General features: G+C 47.4%; 1 protein-coding gene across 1 annotated transcript; it reads right to left on the reverse strand.

Annotated features, from left to right (window-relative positions):
• Window positions 1-531: 531 nt before the first annotated feature.
• On the reverse strand, window positions 532-4,656 carry MRGPRX2 (MAS related GPR family member X2). Its single transcript, XM_034645911.1, has 2 exons — window positions 4,616-4,656; window positions 532-2,032 (listed from the first exon to the last, which is right to left on the reverse strand). The coding sequence occupies exons 1-2, from the start codon at window positions 4,624-4,626 to the stop codon at window positions 1,015-1,017; spliced, it is 1,029 nt and encodes a 342-aa protein (XP_034501802.1). The 5' UTR covers window positions 4,627-4,656; the 3' UTR covers window positions 532-1,014.
• Between the last annotated feature and the right edge of the window lie 14,076 nt (window positions 4,657-18,732).

Below are 18,732 nucleotides of genomic sequence, written 5' to 3' on the forward strand. Positions count from 1 at the left end.
GAACTGAAAAATTATTAGATGATGCAACATTTAAACTCACATATTATTTTTACAGAACATGTCACTTTAGAAATGCTTTTCTGTAATCGGATTAATAAAATGAATGTTGCGAGCCCTGTGGAGTGAAAGGGAAATCTGACGAAGATCCTGTCCTCGGGGAGCGCAGAGTCTAGTAAGACCCACTGGGGACGTGCCGTGAGGATCAGAGAGCTGCAGAGAGGGGGAGCCAGGGCAAAGGCACAGGGGCGGGAGTGAGAAGGGATGCACGTGGGGTTCCACTGGTGGGCGCAGGACAGGAAGTCACAGTAAGACGACTCACCTCCAACCTTGAGCATGCTTTGACGTCGATTTGTCCAGTTAACAAAACTCAACTTTGTGCTTGCACAAACCGAAAATGGTGAAAGAAAGAAACGGATGGTGACTCAAATCTGGTAAATGGACATTGAGCACAGGCTTGGTGTAAAAATTCATCATTTATTCATTCATGAAGTCATTTTATTCAATAAACATTCATTAAGCTAGGGACCTATTCGAGGGCCTTCCAAAATCAAAGAAGATTGATGGCTGTTTGGGGCTAGACTGCACTTTTAACTCTTTTAATTTTTTGGAGGCAGATAGCAAAAGGGTGACCACAGAAACTTGTGATGGAATGTCCTTCTAGTCCCTCCTGAGTGCAGTGACCGAAGAAACTGTCGACCTTTCCCGCACCGAGTTCAGCCTCCGTTGAAGGTGGGATTCTTCAGGAGGGGACCCAAGAGCTGGCGAAGCTCAGGATGGTGGGAAGGCCCTGGGTGAGGCCATCCTTGAGGCACAGCACTTCAGTGTTTGCTTGACAGGTGCTGTCTCAGTCCTCATGAGAAAGATCATTGTCTCAATCTTAAGCTTTATCTTAAAACTTCAAGGTTTTATGATCAGGGCACCTGGAGCCTGAGGGAAGTCAAGAAAACCTCCCAAACTGATGGGGAGAACGCTGGCTCTCAAAGCCGCATTTGTCTGAGGGAGGCAGACTCTGAATCAGGACACCAGGCTGCTTCTCTCCCTCCCCAGAGTCTCCTGAGGAAGGCTGGTTTCACTCTCCCCCCATCCCGATCCGTCCTGCAGAGCTCTCTGAAGGACCATCTTGAGGGTCTTGTGCCGCTGGGGCCACCGCTGTCTACAGGAGCCAACGAAGAAGTAAATGATCGGGTTGACACAGCTGTTGACACAGGACAGGACAATTGCAACCAGACAGAGATGCCTGAGGACTGTATCAGAACTCATCTGGATCCAGTTTAAGAGGAACCAGTGAATGCCGAAGGGCAGGCCGCAGAGGAGGAAGACCAGCACTGTGAGCGCTACGGTCACATACAGCCTGGTCAGCCGCATCCGATGGGAGCCACACAGGAATCTGGTCACTAGGGCCAGGCTGGACCCAGAGAGAAGCACGAATAAGAAAAGCAGCCAGGCGGCAGTGATGAAATCAAACGCCTGACACCAATGATCGTCAAAATCCTGTAACAGGAAGCCACAGTACTTCCCTTCTAGGATGCTCAGAAGCAAGGACAGGGCCCAGAGCAGGGCACACATCAGAGTTGACGTGTGTCTTGGGCGGTGGCAGCGGTACCAGATGGGACACAGGACGGACAGGCAGCGCTCCGTGCTAAGGGCGCTGAGAATGCTCAGGCTTGCGATGTAGGCAAAGGTCCACACGGTGGTGAAAAAGCTGGGGATGGAAAGGGGCACGGAATGGAATTTGACGAGATCCTGCAGGGAATAGACAACCTGGGAGGAGAGGAAAAGGAAGTCGGCTCCTGCCAGGTTGAGGATATAGACGGAGAAGGCGTTCCTCTGCATGCGGAAGCCCAGGAGCCAGAGCACGATCAGGTTTCCTACCAGCCCACCGAGGGCAAAGGTGAGGCTCAGCAAGGCCAGGGTCAGCAGCTCCACGGGGAAAGTTTGCAGAAAGGCCTGGTCACTTACATTCACTGGTGTGAGTGTGCTCTCCCAGGCTGGGGCGGTGGGATCGATGCTCAGAAACCCTCCGCTGGTATTCCTGGAAACGCAAACAAGACTTGAGCACCTGCTGTATGCTCACTGATCCTCAGGGCCACTCTGCTACGTGGGGATCACTGTCTCCATGTTATAGAGGAGGGAAAAGGAGGCTTGCAGAGATTAAGAGATGAAGATACTTGCTGGAGACTGCTGGGTGGCTCAGTGGGTTAAGTGTCTGCCTTCGGCTCGGGTCATGAGTCCGGTATCAGGGTCCTTGCTCAGCAGGGAAGCCTGCTTCTCCGTCCGCCTGCAGCTCCCTGTGCTTGTGCTCCATCTCTCTCTCCCTTTCTCTCTCAAATAGATAAATAAATAAATAAATAAATAAATAAATAAAATCTTAAAAAAAAATGATACTTGCTGAACACCACACTGCTTTGGAGTTCTGGAACCTGGATTCAGACCAGTTCTCTCTGACTCTAAGTCTGGACTCTCTCCACTACAACATGGACCTTCTACTGTCATGGGAACATTCTGTGGTTCATATACCTCCTATAACCGTGTCAGGTCTGCAGGAGGCAAGAGGAGACAAGTCTGGACAGATTATATGTGGTGACAACAGGACTCTGAGCTCTGCATTCCTTCTGCCTGGGACAGAGATTTCCTCTTAGGGGCCAGGAAGTTGGAAGACCCAGGCATGACCTGTGGACGATCTCAGTGACTGAAGGTGGTCCATCCACCAGAAAAGAGGTCATGATTTAAGGTCATGAAGAGAACGTGACCTCTTGCAATGACAGGTATGAGTATGGCCAAACCTCTTGGCCAGAAATGGCCCAGCACGTCAGTTTTACAAGGACAGGAAATACTTTCCTCCTGGCCCCCTGCTCAGTTGCAGGGGACACGGTCTAAATCACTCTTACAATGGATTTCTTCCCAGAGAAGTCAAAATCATAAACCTGAGATATTTATAAATACATGTCTACCCCCACCTTAAAAAACAAACAAAAAACCCCTCACAAAACTATGTTCCATTCTCAAAGCATTTTTTAAAAGATTTTATTTATTTATTCGAGAGAGAGAGAGCACACAAGCAGGGGGGAGGGGCAGAGGGAGAAGAAGGCCCTTGGCTGAGTGGGGAGGATGCGGGGCTCCATCCCAGGACGCTGGGATCATGACCGGAGCTGAAGGCAGACCCTTAACCACTGAAACACTCAGGCGCCCCATTCTCAAGGCATTTATGATGCTAATGAGAGATTATTCTGAAGAAGCGACATCAGGTAGAAAGATGCAGACAGCCAAACAAACATCTTGAGGAGTACTAGGAGAAATTGAGCCAACCCCACAGAGAGAGAAAGTCCCAGGAAATACCAACTGTAAGGAGGCCATGAGAAGAGATGGGTTTTGGGGCACTTGGGTGGCTCAGTTAGTTAAGCGTCTGCCTTCGGCTCAGGCCATGATCTCAGGGTCTTGGGATCAAGCCCCGTGTTGGGCTCCCTGCTCACTGGGGAGTCTGCTTCTCCCTCTGTCCTTCCTCCAACTAGTTCTCTCTGTCTCTCAAATAAATAAATCACATCTTTATTTTTATTTATTTATTTATTTGAGAGAGAGAGAGAGAGCACAGAGGGAGAGTGAGAGGGAGAAGCAGGCTCCCTGATTGACAGAAAGGCCAACGTGGGGCTTGATCCCAAGACCCCAAGATCATGGCCTGAGCTGAAAGCAGGCACTTAACTGACTGAGCCACCCAAGTGCCCCTAAATAACATCTTAAAAAAAAAAAAAAGAAGGGATGGATTTTCCATTTGCCATCACATTTCATCTCCATCTTCTCTACCCTCCTCTGCGTCCTCATCATTCTCATCGATGGGCTCCCTCTCTGGCTCCTGGTTGCTTTCAATGAATAGGGAGGCAGGGACAGGAACTGGAGGCTGGGAGGAGGGCGATTGGGGATTTGTGACTTTCTGGCTCTCTCTGTCTGCCAGGCTGTGAGGTAGCAGGGGACATGTTGCTCTGCCTACGGACTCTGCCCCTGTCTGGTGGCCCTTTCCTACAACCACAGCCCTCCTGACTTCTGGTTACTTCATCCCTTTCCCCTTCAGGCCTTGTCTCTGGGGTCTTCAGTCTGCAACCTTTATAGATTTCCCTTAGCTCTGCCCACACCTGTGTAACAGGTCCTTTCATATTCTTCTCAGTTACCCCGTTAGTTTGTGCCCTGTATTTTCTGCTTGGACAATGTCAGATACAAGGATACAAAGGAGAAAAACCACCTTTGAATAGCAAGCAAATCTGTGAAACCTGATGTTATTAAACCAATTCAGCTTTGGAATGTCGTGCCAGGATGCCATCTTGCTCCCTGAATTAAAATTAGCAAAATACATCTCTCCATAGTAGCAGATCTGAATGTTTGGAGAGAAAGAGCGAGTGTAAGGAGATAGGAAAGAAGCCCAAAGAGCCTGGTGGACCCCGTTTGGCTCTCCCCCAGTCCGATTAGCGGCCGGCAAAGCCTCCATGCGGGAGCTTCTCGAGTCCTGATTTGCGGTGGGCTGCCTCCATGCGGGAGCCCTCCTTAAGATGAATTCACAAGCATGCAGACTAAGAGGAAGAAAACAGAACTGCCTTTGCAAGAAGGTAGTTCTCGATCAAATTCTTACCAGAGCACCATTCTTCTCGCTGGGGGTAGAGAATAGGAAATAGGAGCTTTCTTGGGATTGAGAAAGAGCGGAGAGTGCTTCTCTACCCTCCGGATGGCAAGGAGTCTGCGGCAGCCGGTGTGAAATCTGGTGACCGCCTGAGGCTCATCAGGATGCCGAGCAGCCCCTGTGATTTCCTGCCCAAAGGGCACCGGCAAATGAGATCCTGGAGATGTGGCAGACAAGAAACTTCACGAGATGTTTCTCATTTGCCTTGAATCCAATCGCTTATCTCGGCCTCTCCCCGTCCTACCCCATCCGGTCCCCCTCCTTGTCAGGAATGGCTGTTCTGGGGCCTTTTTCTGCCTTCCGTGAGCCTGGGCATTAAACCATCCACCAAGCAGCAAGAGTTTCCGTAGCTAAAGAATTGTTTGCTTGGCATTCAAGGCCCTGCCTGTCCTGGCTCACTTGATCTTTTTTAAATTTAGTCACAGAAACAGTATAGGCACATTAGTTTTATTTCAAATGACACTGGGGTGTATAAAGTGAAATGTGAAGTCTCTCCTACACTCATTTCCCAACAGCAACCAGTATTTCCAGTTTCCATTCTTAATTATTCTAGATGTTACTATTATGGCTTTGTATAATAAAACTACACTTCTGCTTTTGATTTGTCAATAACAGCAGCAGGGAATATCGAGTTCCCTTATGAAAGATAAGGAATTTAGCATGCTGCGCACATCGTCACCGTTCTCCCTCTACACCACGGTATTTGTTAGCTGGCTTATTTTCAGATCAGCTCGAGACAGCTAATATTTTCGGCTTTATCTCCTATGACTTCCTCTCATGTGCTCCTGCTGCGGCCAAATTGAGTTTCTTGCCATTCTCTTTAAAAACTTAACTGTGAAGCATCTAAAAGAATCAGAAAAATTTATTTACTCACTTATTCACTGACCCAAAACTATAGTTTTGTTGTGAAGATTAATGGAGTAATTATGTAACAACTTAGAATAAGAACTCATATAAGTCCTACATACTTGCTAATTCTTACCATGATTTTTATTACTATCTCTTTCCGGAAGTCTAATACGTTAAAGTTTTTTTTTTTCTATTTTTCCATATCACTTAAGTTCTTTCTTATTTTCTCTCTCTTTGTGTCCTGGGCAGCTTTCTGGGTAATTTTCTAGGTTACTAGTCTCTTTTGCACTGTGTCTAATCTTCTGTTTAATCCATCCACTGAATTTTAAATTTATTTTTTATGGTATTAATTTCTAGAAGTTCTTTTTTTTTTAGATGTATTTATTTGTCAGAGGAAGAGAGAGAGAGACAGAGAGAGGGACAGAAAGAGAGAGCACACAAGCAGGGAGAGGGGCAGAGGCAGAGGGAGAAGCAGACTCCCTACCAAGCAAGGAGCCCGATGCGGGACTTGATCCCAGGACCCTAGGGATCATGACTTGAGCTGAAGGCAGACTTAACTGACTGAGCCACGCAGGCATCCCTAATTTCTTGAAGTTCTACTTGAGATTTATCTCTTGATGCTGGTTCACACTGTCAATTCTCCCTTTTATGTCTTTAATCCTATCGGGCGTGGCAATATTATACTTCTCTGATAATTCCAGTACTGAAGTCTATGTATGTCTGATTTTACTGCCCATTATGTCTTCTATCACTTTCGTATGGTGCCTCATTTCTTTCTGTGTTTGTGATTTTTGACTATGAGGGGCTTACTTTCTTTTCCCTTTTTTCTTAAGATTTTATTTATTTATTTGTCAGAGAGAGAGTGCACAAGTGGGGGTGAGGGGGGCAGCAGGCAGAGGGAGAAGCAGATGCCTCGTTGAGCAGGGAGCCCCACGCAGGGCTCGATCCCAGGATCCTGGGATCATGACCTGAGCCGAAGGCAGATGCTTAACAGACTGAGCCACCCAGGGGTCCTGAACTGCTCACTTTCCTTGGGACTTTATCTGTGGGAATCCTTTGAGGCTTGAATTATAGCCAAGCTCCTCCAAAGAGGTCTTTTGTTTTCTTTTGCTATTTGACTGGGGGACCTTCCCAACATGGCTTTCATTTTTCAGGATGTCCCCAGAAATCTCATCTGTCATTTGAAATGTTAGGACCACAATGTGATACTGACTTGAGGCTATGAATTCTCGAAAGAGAATGTTTCTTCACTCAGAGCCAAGCTCGATCAAGCAATTTCTTGGTAGTTTATTTCTCACCAATGAGAAATACACCAAAGGTTTAGTCTTTGGAGGTCCCAACTTTTCACAGGGGCACTTCTCTTAGATTTCTGACCTTTGGGTTGTCCCAAAACTCTATCTTCTAGAAGCCATAATAGGAAATATGAATCTCCTTCTGAGAGCAAAGGGGATTCCATTAAAGGAAATAACTTTATCAGCTCTGTGCTTCAGAAAAGTCCCTCAGGCTGCTGAGAGGAGAATATATAGAATATAAATGAAAATATAAATCTCTAGTTATACTTCTACAATGGAAACAACTGTGCAAATACTTTGGTATATTCACACAAAATATCCAATACGTTGTTTTGTAATGTATAGTATATTTCCAGTTTAATAATTATTAATTATGGAATCTAAATGGTCTCAGTTACTTCTCTGTAAAATGAGATGCTTTCCAGCTGTGTTGAGTCTAAAACTAAAATCCCTGGTGCCTGTGGAGGCCTGTCTCCCTCCAATATCCTCCTCCACCCCTCTTAGATCTGTTCTGTAGTGAAGAGAATGGAGACCACAAATAGGGCTCTCTCCCAAGGTCAAACTTGATCCCAAAGTGACTCTCAACTATCAGGGTCCTTCATGGTCCCTGGAGGCTCCCCTTTCCATCCCTGTGATATACTCATCAGTCTAGGCACCCTCTATGGCCCCAATTTTGTGTTATGAATTCTTTTCATTAGAGTTGAGCATGCAGGGCAATGTCATTTAGAAAGTCCCTATAAAGAACAGTTTTGTTGTGTGGCGTGCGTGTGTGCGTGGTGTGGAAGAGTGTATGTGAGAAGGTATGTCTAGCCAATTTTACTATGTGAATTTGCAGTTCTATTTCGGGGGGGTTGCGGCTCATCCCTGTATCTGAGGCTCTTCTCAATCCACTCCATGCGGTATAACCAGCAGCTGAAAGCCAAGCACGTGCAATGAAAGCAAGATGAGGGAGGAGGGGGGTGCATCCCGCTGGCATCATCCGAACTCTGAATCCCACTATGCCTGGAGCTGGGTTGTCTTGCTGAATCTCAGTTGTCTGAACCAATAATGTCTATTTTTGCTTAAACTAATTTAATTTGGACCTGTCTTTTGCTCACACAGGCACAAATATGTCCATATGAAAACACCGATCGCCTAGTACTTTAAGCACCGGAGGACATATCTCTCTCCTGTCGCACTGTGAATGCTTGGAGAATAGTGACCATGTCTTTGAGTCCCAGTGCCTGGGACAGTGCCTGACCCAGTGCTCAGCAAAAAAATTGTTTTGTGTGTGCACTTGTGTCTGCAAACATCAGTGACTTAGTGATTGAACAAATGACTTGGAAAAGTGAGGATGGGGAAGTCCTTGTAGGCAGAGAATTTTAAGGCCTAACTGTGAGAAACACTTGGCCATAGAACAAAGCAAAATGGAGACGAAGAATATTTGACAGGGTACAGTCAGCTTTAAAACTTGACACAATATTTAAGAAGCCCAGTCCTGGGGCGCCTGGGTGGCACAGAGGTTAAGCGTCTGCCTTCGGCTCAGGGCGTGATCCCGGTGTTGTGGGATCGAGCCCCACATCAGGCTCCTCTGCTATGAGCCTGCTTCTTCCTCTCCCACTCCCCCTGCTTGTGTTCCCTCTCTCGCTGGCTGTCTCTATCTCTGTCAAATAAATAAATACTTTAAAAAAAAAAAAAGAAGAAGAAGCCCAGTCCCTGTGGGAATGGGACTCATCTGTAGTTGACTTAGGTTTGGTTCTCAATTAATCTACAAGTCGGGGAGCAGTATTTTGAAAGAATGNAAAGAAGAAGCCCAGTCCCTGTGGGAATGGGACTCATCTGTAGTTGACTTAGGTTTGGTTCTCAATTAATCTACAAGTCGGGGAGCAGTATTTTGAAAGAATGGGTAAGCAGGCCACTGTGACACAGAGAATCACAGGGGAGTCCAAGAATGTGGAAACAGAATAAGCTGGAGTTGGGAGTGGGATCAGACAAGTCACTGGGTTACAGGATCCGTTCTATAAAAACCCCACTGGAGAGTGGGCTCCACCAATCTCTTGTGACTTCATGACCTGGACTGGAAGACTATGGCTGCGTCATCAGGACGATGGCTGACTTATGGTGGCCCAGCCAGGGGCTGCAGGAGGAAATGGATAAGATTAACCTGAACTGGCTGGATGGAGGGAAGAACAGTCATAAGGCTTCAAGGCAGGAAAGAGAAGCCAGACTGGAGAGAGCAGAGAGGACCGGAAGTAGGAGACTCCCTGTGAGAGCGCTGTGCTTTTCTCATTCAGTTATGGTTGTTCACAGTCCTTGCATAGGAAATCACACGGCTTCTCAGGCTCTTGATAACACACACCAAACTAGGCAGCCATGTCTACAGGGCTTTCCTCAGCCAGAGGCCCAGGGGTTCATTTTAGAGTCAGGAGCTCCGGGAAGGGTCTCCTGCTTCAAGGCAGCTCAGAGCTGACTCTCTACTGGAAGTAGAGGAGAAGGAAAGTAAGGGCTTATTGGATTCTTTTCTTTCCATTCCTTGCCTTGTTAGGTGAAACTGCTCTTGCTCAGACAAGATCTAGCTCCTCAGAAAGTCAGGAGATCATGGAGATAGGAGTTGTAGGACTTCTAGCAGCTGCGTGGTCGGGGAAGCCTGCCGCCACCTTCATCTGACTGAGGAGAGCCAGCTTCTTTCTCTGTCTGATTCTTTGTTCCTTCAGATCTGCTGTCATGATGAGAACATAAAACATGGGTCTGGAAGCTTCTAAGAATAAAACAGTTGGGATGACCAATGCTCTAGTTTTCCTAGTTGATATTTCTTTTTCCTCTAAGAATCACTTGAGTTCATTCAACAAATATTTCTTGAACGTCTTCTTTGTGCCAGGCACTGTTGCAGGCACTGGGGATAAGGCGTGAACATCACAAAAATCAGATGAAGGGGTAGAAATGTGACATTCCATGTGGTGCCACTAGGTGGCAGTCAATGATTATTGTGGGGATTATGTAACCCTTGGCTGGCCGTAGGGGGCCCAGTCAGAGAAGTTTGGAAAGAAGTCCGACTTAAAGTGGGAGAGTGAAGGGGAGCCATGTTATTTCTGGATGGCTCGTTATTCATGGGTGGCAGTGTAGGGCAGTGTCTGTGAAATCAAACTCTGGAATGGCCATTCCTGCTCTCAAATCCTGGTTCTAACAAGATTACTAATTAACTGAACCTTACCAGTTTCATTGCTTAATCTCACTAACCCTCGGTTACCTCAGTGAAATGATGACGTCTGCCTACAGAGGAGCTGTGAGGTGCTCAAAGACACAAGCGAGTGCTTCGGCTGTGGTAGAAGCTCCATGACTGTCAAGGACGCGCTCCTCGTGGTCACACCTTGGTAGCCCATTCCCGCCCTAGGATCCCGCAACGCCTCTGAAGCGTGGTCCTGACATCCAAGGCCCCCAGGCCAGCAGGGCCTGAAGCTACTCAGTGCCCATCAGCCACTGTGAGTCCCTGGGGGCGGAGCCGTGGACTGGAACGTGGCCCTTCCACCGGCCGTTGTGTGACTGTGGGTGAACCCCGTTTCCACTCTGGTTGCTGCGTCTCTGTTAGAGTAGATCCCTCGGGTAAGCAGGCGCTGTGAACTTTACAGCCCTATAAAGACGCAAGGGCTCATGATGGCTGCTATCACTCTCTTCACTCTCACAGGAACACTTGTTGGGGAGCAAAAAGGGCCAGACTCCCTGCTCTTTACCTTCCAGCAGAGAGCAGCTCCTCTCCACGTCTTTCTGGCTTCAGGGAATCCCAGTGACCTCATGTCACCCTCTTCTTCCTGGGCTCCTTAAGGCCTGGCTGGCACCTGGTGAGGCCTGCCGGTCTGGTTTTCTCCAGCTTCCTCTGCCAGTGTTTGGCCAGGGCGGGGTGGGGAGAGGTGGTGGCATTTAGCCAGGGAGGAGCGGGGAGAGGTGGTGGGGCCTTGCTGCCAGGGAGTGTGGAGGGGCTGTGTAAACACCGTGGTGGGGGATGGGCAGCCAAAGAGCAGGACAGAGGTCCAGGCCCAGACCTCCCTGAGGGCTGGGTTGGTCCCAGGCCTTGTTATGGTCACCGGATGGAGACCAACCTGGGGGCGTGGGAGCTGACAGATCTCTGTTTTAAACCATCTCCTTGTATGAGGCCAAACTTTAGAAACCCGGTGCTGGGGAGCTGGGCCAATTAACAGATAACTGTACAGTCTGGAGTTCTGCTCTGGGAGAACGGAGGGAAGGGGCTAGAACAGAATATGTTGTAGAATATAGATATTCGGATATTAAACTGCCCCTGCCTCTAAGCCTTATCCTTTTGGCCTAGTCAAGTTCCCCCTTTTGGAACATACCCCAGTTCACAGGGGCTCTTTCCTGGACTGAGTCCACAAGCCCCGTGCCCTGCACTACAGGCTTGGCACAGCCTACGCTGCTCTCTACAGATGCTTACGAGCGCGTCCTCCCAGGTTGGAAACTCTCCGAGAGCTGGGACCATGTTATTCATTCATTGGTTCATTCATTCATTTGTTCAGGAATAATCACGGAGCTCACATTGCTGGCAGGCCCTGGATTGACTGCTAGAATTTGCGCAGGGAGCGAGGCCTGAAATCCAGGTTCTGACTCCTGGCCCAGTGCTATTTCCAACAGACCCCCTACTCCCCACCCACCTCACCTGGAGCCCAACCACCTGGTTGTGCTTTAGGGAAGCGGTGCTCAGGGGCTCCCCTTCCTCTCACAGCCCTGACAGGTGATCCCCTGTGGCATTTGTGGGCAGGGACAGGGGGCTGGGAGGCACCACTCAGCTACCTCCCTCTTCTTCCTGGACAGGATCAACCAGTTAGCAATAGAAACGTGCCCTTCCCTTTCCCACCTCTGCAGGCTCACACGGTGGCCCCAGGTACCTGGCTTAGGCTCAGGCTCTGTGGGTCAGGCCTGATCCGCCACGCTTGGTCACGTGATCTTACCAACCTCTCTAAACCTTGGTTTCCTCATATCTAAAAAAGAGGTGGTAAGGGTACCTTCTCCCTGAGGTGTCGTAAGAATTCTCTGAGTCTCTGCACCTTCAATAAATGGGATTCTTGTCCTTCCTGTCCCACTCCTCCCACCCCTGAGGCCTGAGGGCTCAAGTCAACTCCCATCCATGGCAGGTCAGGCTCCAACTGGGCAGACTCAGAGCTAAGAAGCCCAGTGTCCCTCTTCTGGCACCCAGCCCTAGACAGAGTAAGAATAATGATACTTACAATAATAGTAATGTCTATCTTTTTATGATTCTTACTTTGTGCCAGGCACTGTTATACATACTTTGCATTTATTATCTCATATAATCCTCACTGCAACCGTATGAAGTAAGTGCCATTATCATCCCCCTTTTCCAGATGATGAAACTGGGACACAGAGAGGTTAAGGGTCACAGAGCAGTAGCTGCCAGAAAGCAAGAGGTATTCTGCACAGCTGTATACAGCTGGTTGCCACAGCAATGGCTAAATTGAAAAGGTGAGCCTGGAATATGTGAAGCGGGGCATAAGGGATCTCCGACACACCTAGAAACCTTCCCATGACGCCCAGATGCCCTGTGAGCCGGGCCTCTGCTGGCTCGTCCTCCTACTGGGCCCACCACGTATGGTCATGTTTTGGGGGGAGGTTTTGAGGGCGAGGGGCAGAGGGAGAATCTTTTTTTTTTTTTTCAAGATTTCTTCATTCTTTACTTATTTATTTAGAGAGAAAACACCAGCAGGGGAAGGGGCAGAGAGAGAATCTCAAGCAGGCTCCACACTCAGCCCACTGAGGGGCTTGACCTCCTGACTCCAAGATCACAACCTGAGTTGAAACCAAGAGTCAGACGCTCAACCAACTGAGCCACCCAGGCATCCCAGCAGAGAGAGAATCTTAAGCAGGCTTCATGCTCAGTGTGGAGCCTGACACGGGGTGTGATCTCATGACCCTGAGATCATGACCTGAGCCAAAGGCAGACATTTAACTGACTGAGACACCTTGGCACCCATGTTTCGTGGATTTTTATGTTCTTGATAGAAATATTTCTCTCCGGGACTTGAAGATATTACCTGGAGACAGGAGGAGGGGAGATGTGTGGGGACCCTGTCTTCCCCCTCTGCTGTCCTCAGGCCAACTTTTGTCGGAGAGAACCTGTAGTGATTTCTCCACTGACTATAAGCAGAGATGGGTTATCTTCAGACATATGGAACATTAATTAACCTTTCCTTGAGCATAAGTCTGCATTTGACAATGACCCAGAGATTTCCCAATCAACTGGGTAGGACTAAGAAGATGTCAGTTCAGTTTGAGGAAGGCTGGTAAGGGTTTACCATAATCAAGGAACAGAAAGTGCCAATTGGGTCTTGATCATTGCTCTAATTGGATATAGCTGTGGACTACCAAGCCCTGGGCCACGGATAGGGGAGTGAGACCTGCCTGGAATTCTGCTTCGGCAGATTTCTAGCTGAATGACAGGAACTCTGAGCCTGTGTCCTCTGTCTGTGAGGATGACAGTGCCCTAGCAGACAAGAAAGGTGCTTTGTAAACCGGTATGCGGGTTGTGTGGTGGAATGGGGCATGATCATAACGGCCGTGAACACAGTCATGTCCGAGACCCCCCCACACTTAGACCAAGGGTATCATCGTGCAGCAGGGACTCATGTGCAGCTGAGAGGGGAGGGTCTGGATATGTCGCCTAAATAAGGAGGACGGCCAGAAACTGGGGACTGGAGAAGAAAGCCAGAGCACCCCAGAGCTAGGAGAAGCAGCACAAGAAGATGAGTCAGGCAGAGGATGATTCTGGAAAAATATTTTTGATAACGTTCCCTGCTGCGACACTGGGCAGGTATGGGCATGTGGCTTAATGGCCAGGGATGGTGCAAAGTTCCAAATGTTTTTCTAATAGAAAGTGTGTTGGCTTTAATATAGGAAGCTAGGGATACTGATTTATTATTAGTAAGCACTTTGATTATTTTTTCAAAACTACCTGTTCATTTTTGTACAGTAGTCCCCTCCTTTATCCGAGGGGGATACGTTCCAAGACCCCCCGGTGGATGCCTGAAACTGTGAATACTACTGAACCCTGTATATGCTGTGTTTTTTTCCTATACATACATACTTATGTTAGAGTTCAATTATAAATTGGGCATGGTAAGGGATTAATAACAACAATAATAAAATAGAACAATCATAACACTATCCAGTAATTAGAGTTATGGGACTGTGGTCTCTCTCTCTCTCAAAATATTTCATTGTACCATACTCACCCCTCTTCTTATGGTGATATGAGATGATAAAATGCCTGTGTGATGAGAGGAAGGAGGTGAACGACGGGGTAGGCACCATGATGTGGCATTAGGCGGCTACTGACCGGACGCCGTGTCGAGAGGCTTGTCTGCATCGCCACCGCCGCTGACCACGGATGACTATAACCGTGGCAACCAAAACCGTGGATAAAGGGGGGACTACCGTGGTCTCTTGCTCTTTACTCACTTTTTAATTCTTTTGTTTATTTTTTAATTTTAAAAAGATTTTATTTATCTATGTGACAGACAGACAGGCAATGAGAGAGGGAACACAGCAGGGGGAGTGGGAGAGGAAGAAGCAGGCTCCCAGCGGAGGATCCCGATGTGGGACTCGATCCCGGTACGCCGGGATCTCACCCTGAGCCGAAGGCAGACGCCTAACGACTGCGCTACCCAGGCACCCCTCTTTTGTTTCTTTAAACATATTAAATATAATTGTTTTCTATTCTATTATCCCAGGATCTGAAATCTTTGAGGGCCTGATTCTAAGATTTGCTGTTTCTGCTGCCTCTCACTCACGGCAGTCTGTGTCCTTGTATGCATTGAGCTGCTGGTTGTGAAATCCTATTTCTAAAAAGCTTATGATAATTCTATATGGCCTGGTTTGAGGTACATTCCTGAAAGGAGGGTTTTGTGATTGGGCATTGGGATGTACCGATAACAGACCAGGGTCCACTTTAGATTTATTATTTTTTAAAAGATTTTATTTATTTATTTGTACAGAGAGAGAGAGAGAGACGGAACACAAACAGGGGGAGTGGGATAAGAGAGAGGGAGAAGTAGGCCCCCCGCTCAATCCCAGGACCCTGGGACCATGACCTGAGCCGAAGGCAGAAGCTTAACTCACTGAGCCCCCCAGGCCCCCCCCCACTTTAGATTGAAATGATCATCTGGGGGTTTTAAGACCATGCTACCAGTGTCATTTCAGACTGTCACATCACTCATGGATCATCTAATTGCTCTAAAATCTCAGGGACTTTTTCCCCCAACTACTCCGAATCAGGCCTGACATAGACACTTCTCTGTTCTTGTTTTTATTTATATTGCTCACCCTTTTTCTCATAGTGTAGGTCTTCCTGAGTCCTGGCTTTATGTGGGGGGGTCTCCAATTTGACTCCCCACCCTGCATGGGTACAAGAACGAGAGCCAAGTGTCACCCTCCCCTTCCTACAACGTTCTATGCAGAACAGGTCCAGAGCACAGGACTGTGTAGAATTCCCTAGAAGATGTGACCATTTCTTTTCATATGTATCCACTTGGAATGAGGTCTGGCTTCACTCCTGGCCCCAGGTTCCCCCCTTCCTTGAAGTCTCTACCATTGACTGAAAAGGACTTTTTTAAAAAGATTTTTTCCCCTAACATTTTGGTACATTTCCTGGGCAGAGAGTTTCAAAGCAGTCTCAGCAGCACCCAGGAACTTTTCAGACATGCAGAATTTTGGGCTCCATCGAGATCCATAGAATCAGAGTCTGCATGTTTGCAAGACCCCCGGTGACTCAGAGAGGTGGAGAACCATGGCTTTCCTTTATCATATTGCCTAAAACAGAAGTAGGATAGGCACTTTTTTAAGAAACTTTTTTTATTGGGATATAATTGACATAGAACGTTATAATAGTTTTAGGTGTACAACCGAATGACTCAATGTTTGTATATATCCTAGCGTGATCACCATGGTAAGGCTAATTAACATCCATCACCACACAGAGGTAAATGTTTTGTGTGTGATGAGGAATTTTAAGATCTACTGTCTTAGCAAATCTCAAGTATGCAACACAGAATTATTCACTGTGGTCACCATGCGGAACCTTGCTAGGATGGGCACTTTGCATGGCTGTTCTTGAACAGCGACAAAATCAAACCTGTTCCTTTCTCCTCCACCTGTTTCTTCCTCCTCCACCTGTTTCTTCCTGGGTCCAGTGTCTCAAATGGAGAGAAAGACTAGGATTAGTAGTGACATCTCTGTCAGCTGCTGCCTTTCTCAACCCCACAGAGACCCTGAAGTGGCAGACTAAGGCCTGGGCAGCTCCCAAGCTAGGCATGCCCCCCCACCCCCGAGGAGAAGGCCTCAGAGGTCTCAGTGCTGTCCTCACTTGCAGGCCCAGGGAGCCCTGGTGCTTACTGAGTTTTCTTCTCCCACCCACTTCCTTCCCTTATGTTGTCCCTGTCTACATGACTGATCTTTTGCCTTAGTTTCTCTGCTCTGATCAGAAGCTATAGTTGGTCCTGAACCCCAGCCCTGACACCTTCTAATCGCAAAGACGGCTACAATTTGACACCCTACTTCTCATCGCAGGTTGGGAGCCTTCTTTCCGGGAACCTTCAGGTACCAGCCCCTCATACCTTAATGTAATGAAACTTCTTAAGAGTCAGAGACATGGCTAGGATGGTGTTTGGCTGATTGGTACTGTTTTCATCCTTACGTAGAAGATTCCCATGGGTGTCCATAACACCACAAAGCTAAAGGACTTTGTCCCTGTATATTCAAGAATCTACGCCCTGGGAAAATTAATGGAAAGAGGAAGGAGTCCAGAGTTCATTGTTAGGAACCATATAGATAAGATTACTTTAAATTTCGTATTTTTTTATATTATTGTCTTGTTTGAACTGAGCCTTAACTCCATTACGTATTAACTCCAACATGTATTCAGTATCCTTGACTCTTTCGATATGGTGGCCACTTACTGAGCCCTCATACTGAACCAAGTGCTGGGCCCAGTCTTGGTGTGCATCATCTCATTTAATCCCTGCAACATCCCTTTGCAGAGATGAGACAGGTAAGGCTCGGGAATACCTGTGCAGGGATGAGATGGTGAGGCTCAGTCAGTCCATTGTCTAAGGTCACGGGATTGGTAAATGGTAGAGCTTGGATTAGAACCCAGGTCTTTGACACCAAAACCCATTCTCTTTCTGCTCCCTTTTGGGCAGTACCCAGCAAAGTGCTTGGGACAAAGTAAGCCCTCAATAAATATTTTAAATATGAATGAATCTTGCCATATAAAGACTACTGCTTATTGAATGCCTGCTATATTAGTTCAAATCCTTGTAACAATGCAGAGAGGTATTGATGATTATTTGTTTTAAAGATAAGACAATAAAGTTCAGAGAGGTGAAGTAAATTTCCCAAAGTCATGAAGCCAATGAGTTATTGAACTGGGATTTGAACTCAAGGCCTTCTTTCTGATGCCCAGAGCCCTACACTTCTGTCTGTATCACCCCATCCTCTAACATGGGAAGGGGTGTCTTGGGAAGGGGTGTCTTAGGGCTGACACATTACCAGTGGTGTTGGAGAGGGGCATATCTCTCCCTGGGGCTCCAGAGGACAGACCCTTGCACAGTGAATGAGCATTACATGGAGGCAGATGGTTGCCGGATAGGGAGCAACTTTTAGCAAGTGTCTGACAAAGTGAGGGAGTGTGTGCCCCATCACTGGTGTGTTAGATGACTGTCTCTCCAGAAGGCCCAAACACTGGCAGAAGGGGATCTGGGTTCCCTTTAGCTCTGGTGGTTGGAGGCATTCTTGTTCTCTTGGTCAACTCTGGAAATCCCTGGAGAGGACAGCTCTGAGTCAGAAAGAATAGTTCAGAAGAATATGGTCCTGGTTATTCTAGTTTCTAGAAGGTATTTGGAAAAGGTTTGATGGATGAGGAAATCATGGCGAGAACAACTCAAGGTCAGCTTCTTCCCTCCTTCGCTGGCCTTACCCAGCAGCCTTTCATAGGGGCCAAGTTTCTTCTTCACACACAGAAGTAGAAAATGTGACATAGCAGGTTCTGATCTTGGGATTCAGCTGTGAAAAAACCGAAATCTCAAATAAATGGAGCTTATTATGATTTACACTTGAATCTCAAAGGACTGGTCCCCTAACATGCTCTCTTCCAACCAAATAATCTGAGTTTAGAGAGAAGAATGCTCTGAACTGTCCTTTGGAGAAAAGTGCTGAGTCAGTTCTCCTGAAGTCCACGGGCCTGGGGCTTCCAGCCACCTCCTCTATCACTGCCAACGCTTTCTAAACTGTGAATAGTAACGGTAACAATTTACACTTGTAAAGGGGGTTGCAACTGACAAAGTACATCTGTGCTCATGCCTCCGGTCTCTGAAGATTCCATGTGAGGGGTAAAGTGGGCAGTGTCATCCCCATTATACAGACCAGGACCATGAGACTCCGAAAATGGAGAAGTTAAGAAACTTGACCATAGGCACGTGGTTTCTAAGGAGCAGACCCAAGCGCTGAGTCTAGATTTCTTTTCTTTCTTTTTTTTTTTTTAAAGATTTTATTTATTAATTTGAGAGAGAGAGAGAGAGAGACAGCCAGCGAGAGAGGGAACACAAGCAGGGGGAGTGGGAGAGGAAGAAGCAGGCTCCCAGCGGAGGAGCCCAATGTGGGGCTCGATCCCAGGACCCTGGGACTGATCATGCCCTGAGCCGAAGGCAGACGCTTAACAACTGAGCCACCCAGGCGCCCCTGAGTCTAGATTTCTTGATTCTAAATTCAGTTACAGTTACTATTTTTCTTGAGGGGAATCATTTGACTTCTTGAATCAATGCAGATGCCCCAAATAAATAAATATTAGATAAGGAAATGAGTTTAATTTTCATAACCTTCACCACAAAAATGCTTCAGTGGGTCATTTTGAGTTATACCTGCTCCCCGATGTCC

The sequence above is a fragment of the Ailuropoda melanoleuca genome, chromosome 16 (assembly GCF_002007445.2).
Source record: "Ailuropoda melanoleuca isolate Jingjing chromosome 16, ASM200744v2, whole genome shotgun sequence".
NCBI lineage: Eukaryota > Metazoa > Chordata > Mammalia > Carnivora > Ursidae > Ailuropoda > Ailuropoda melanoleuca.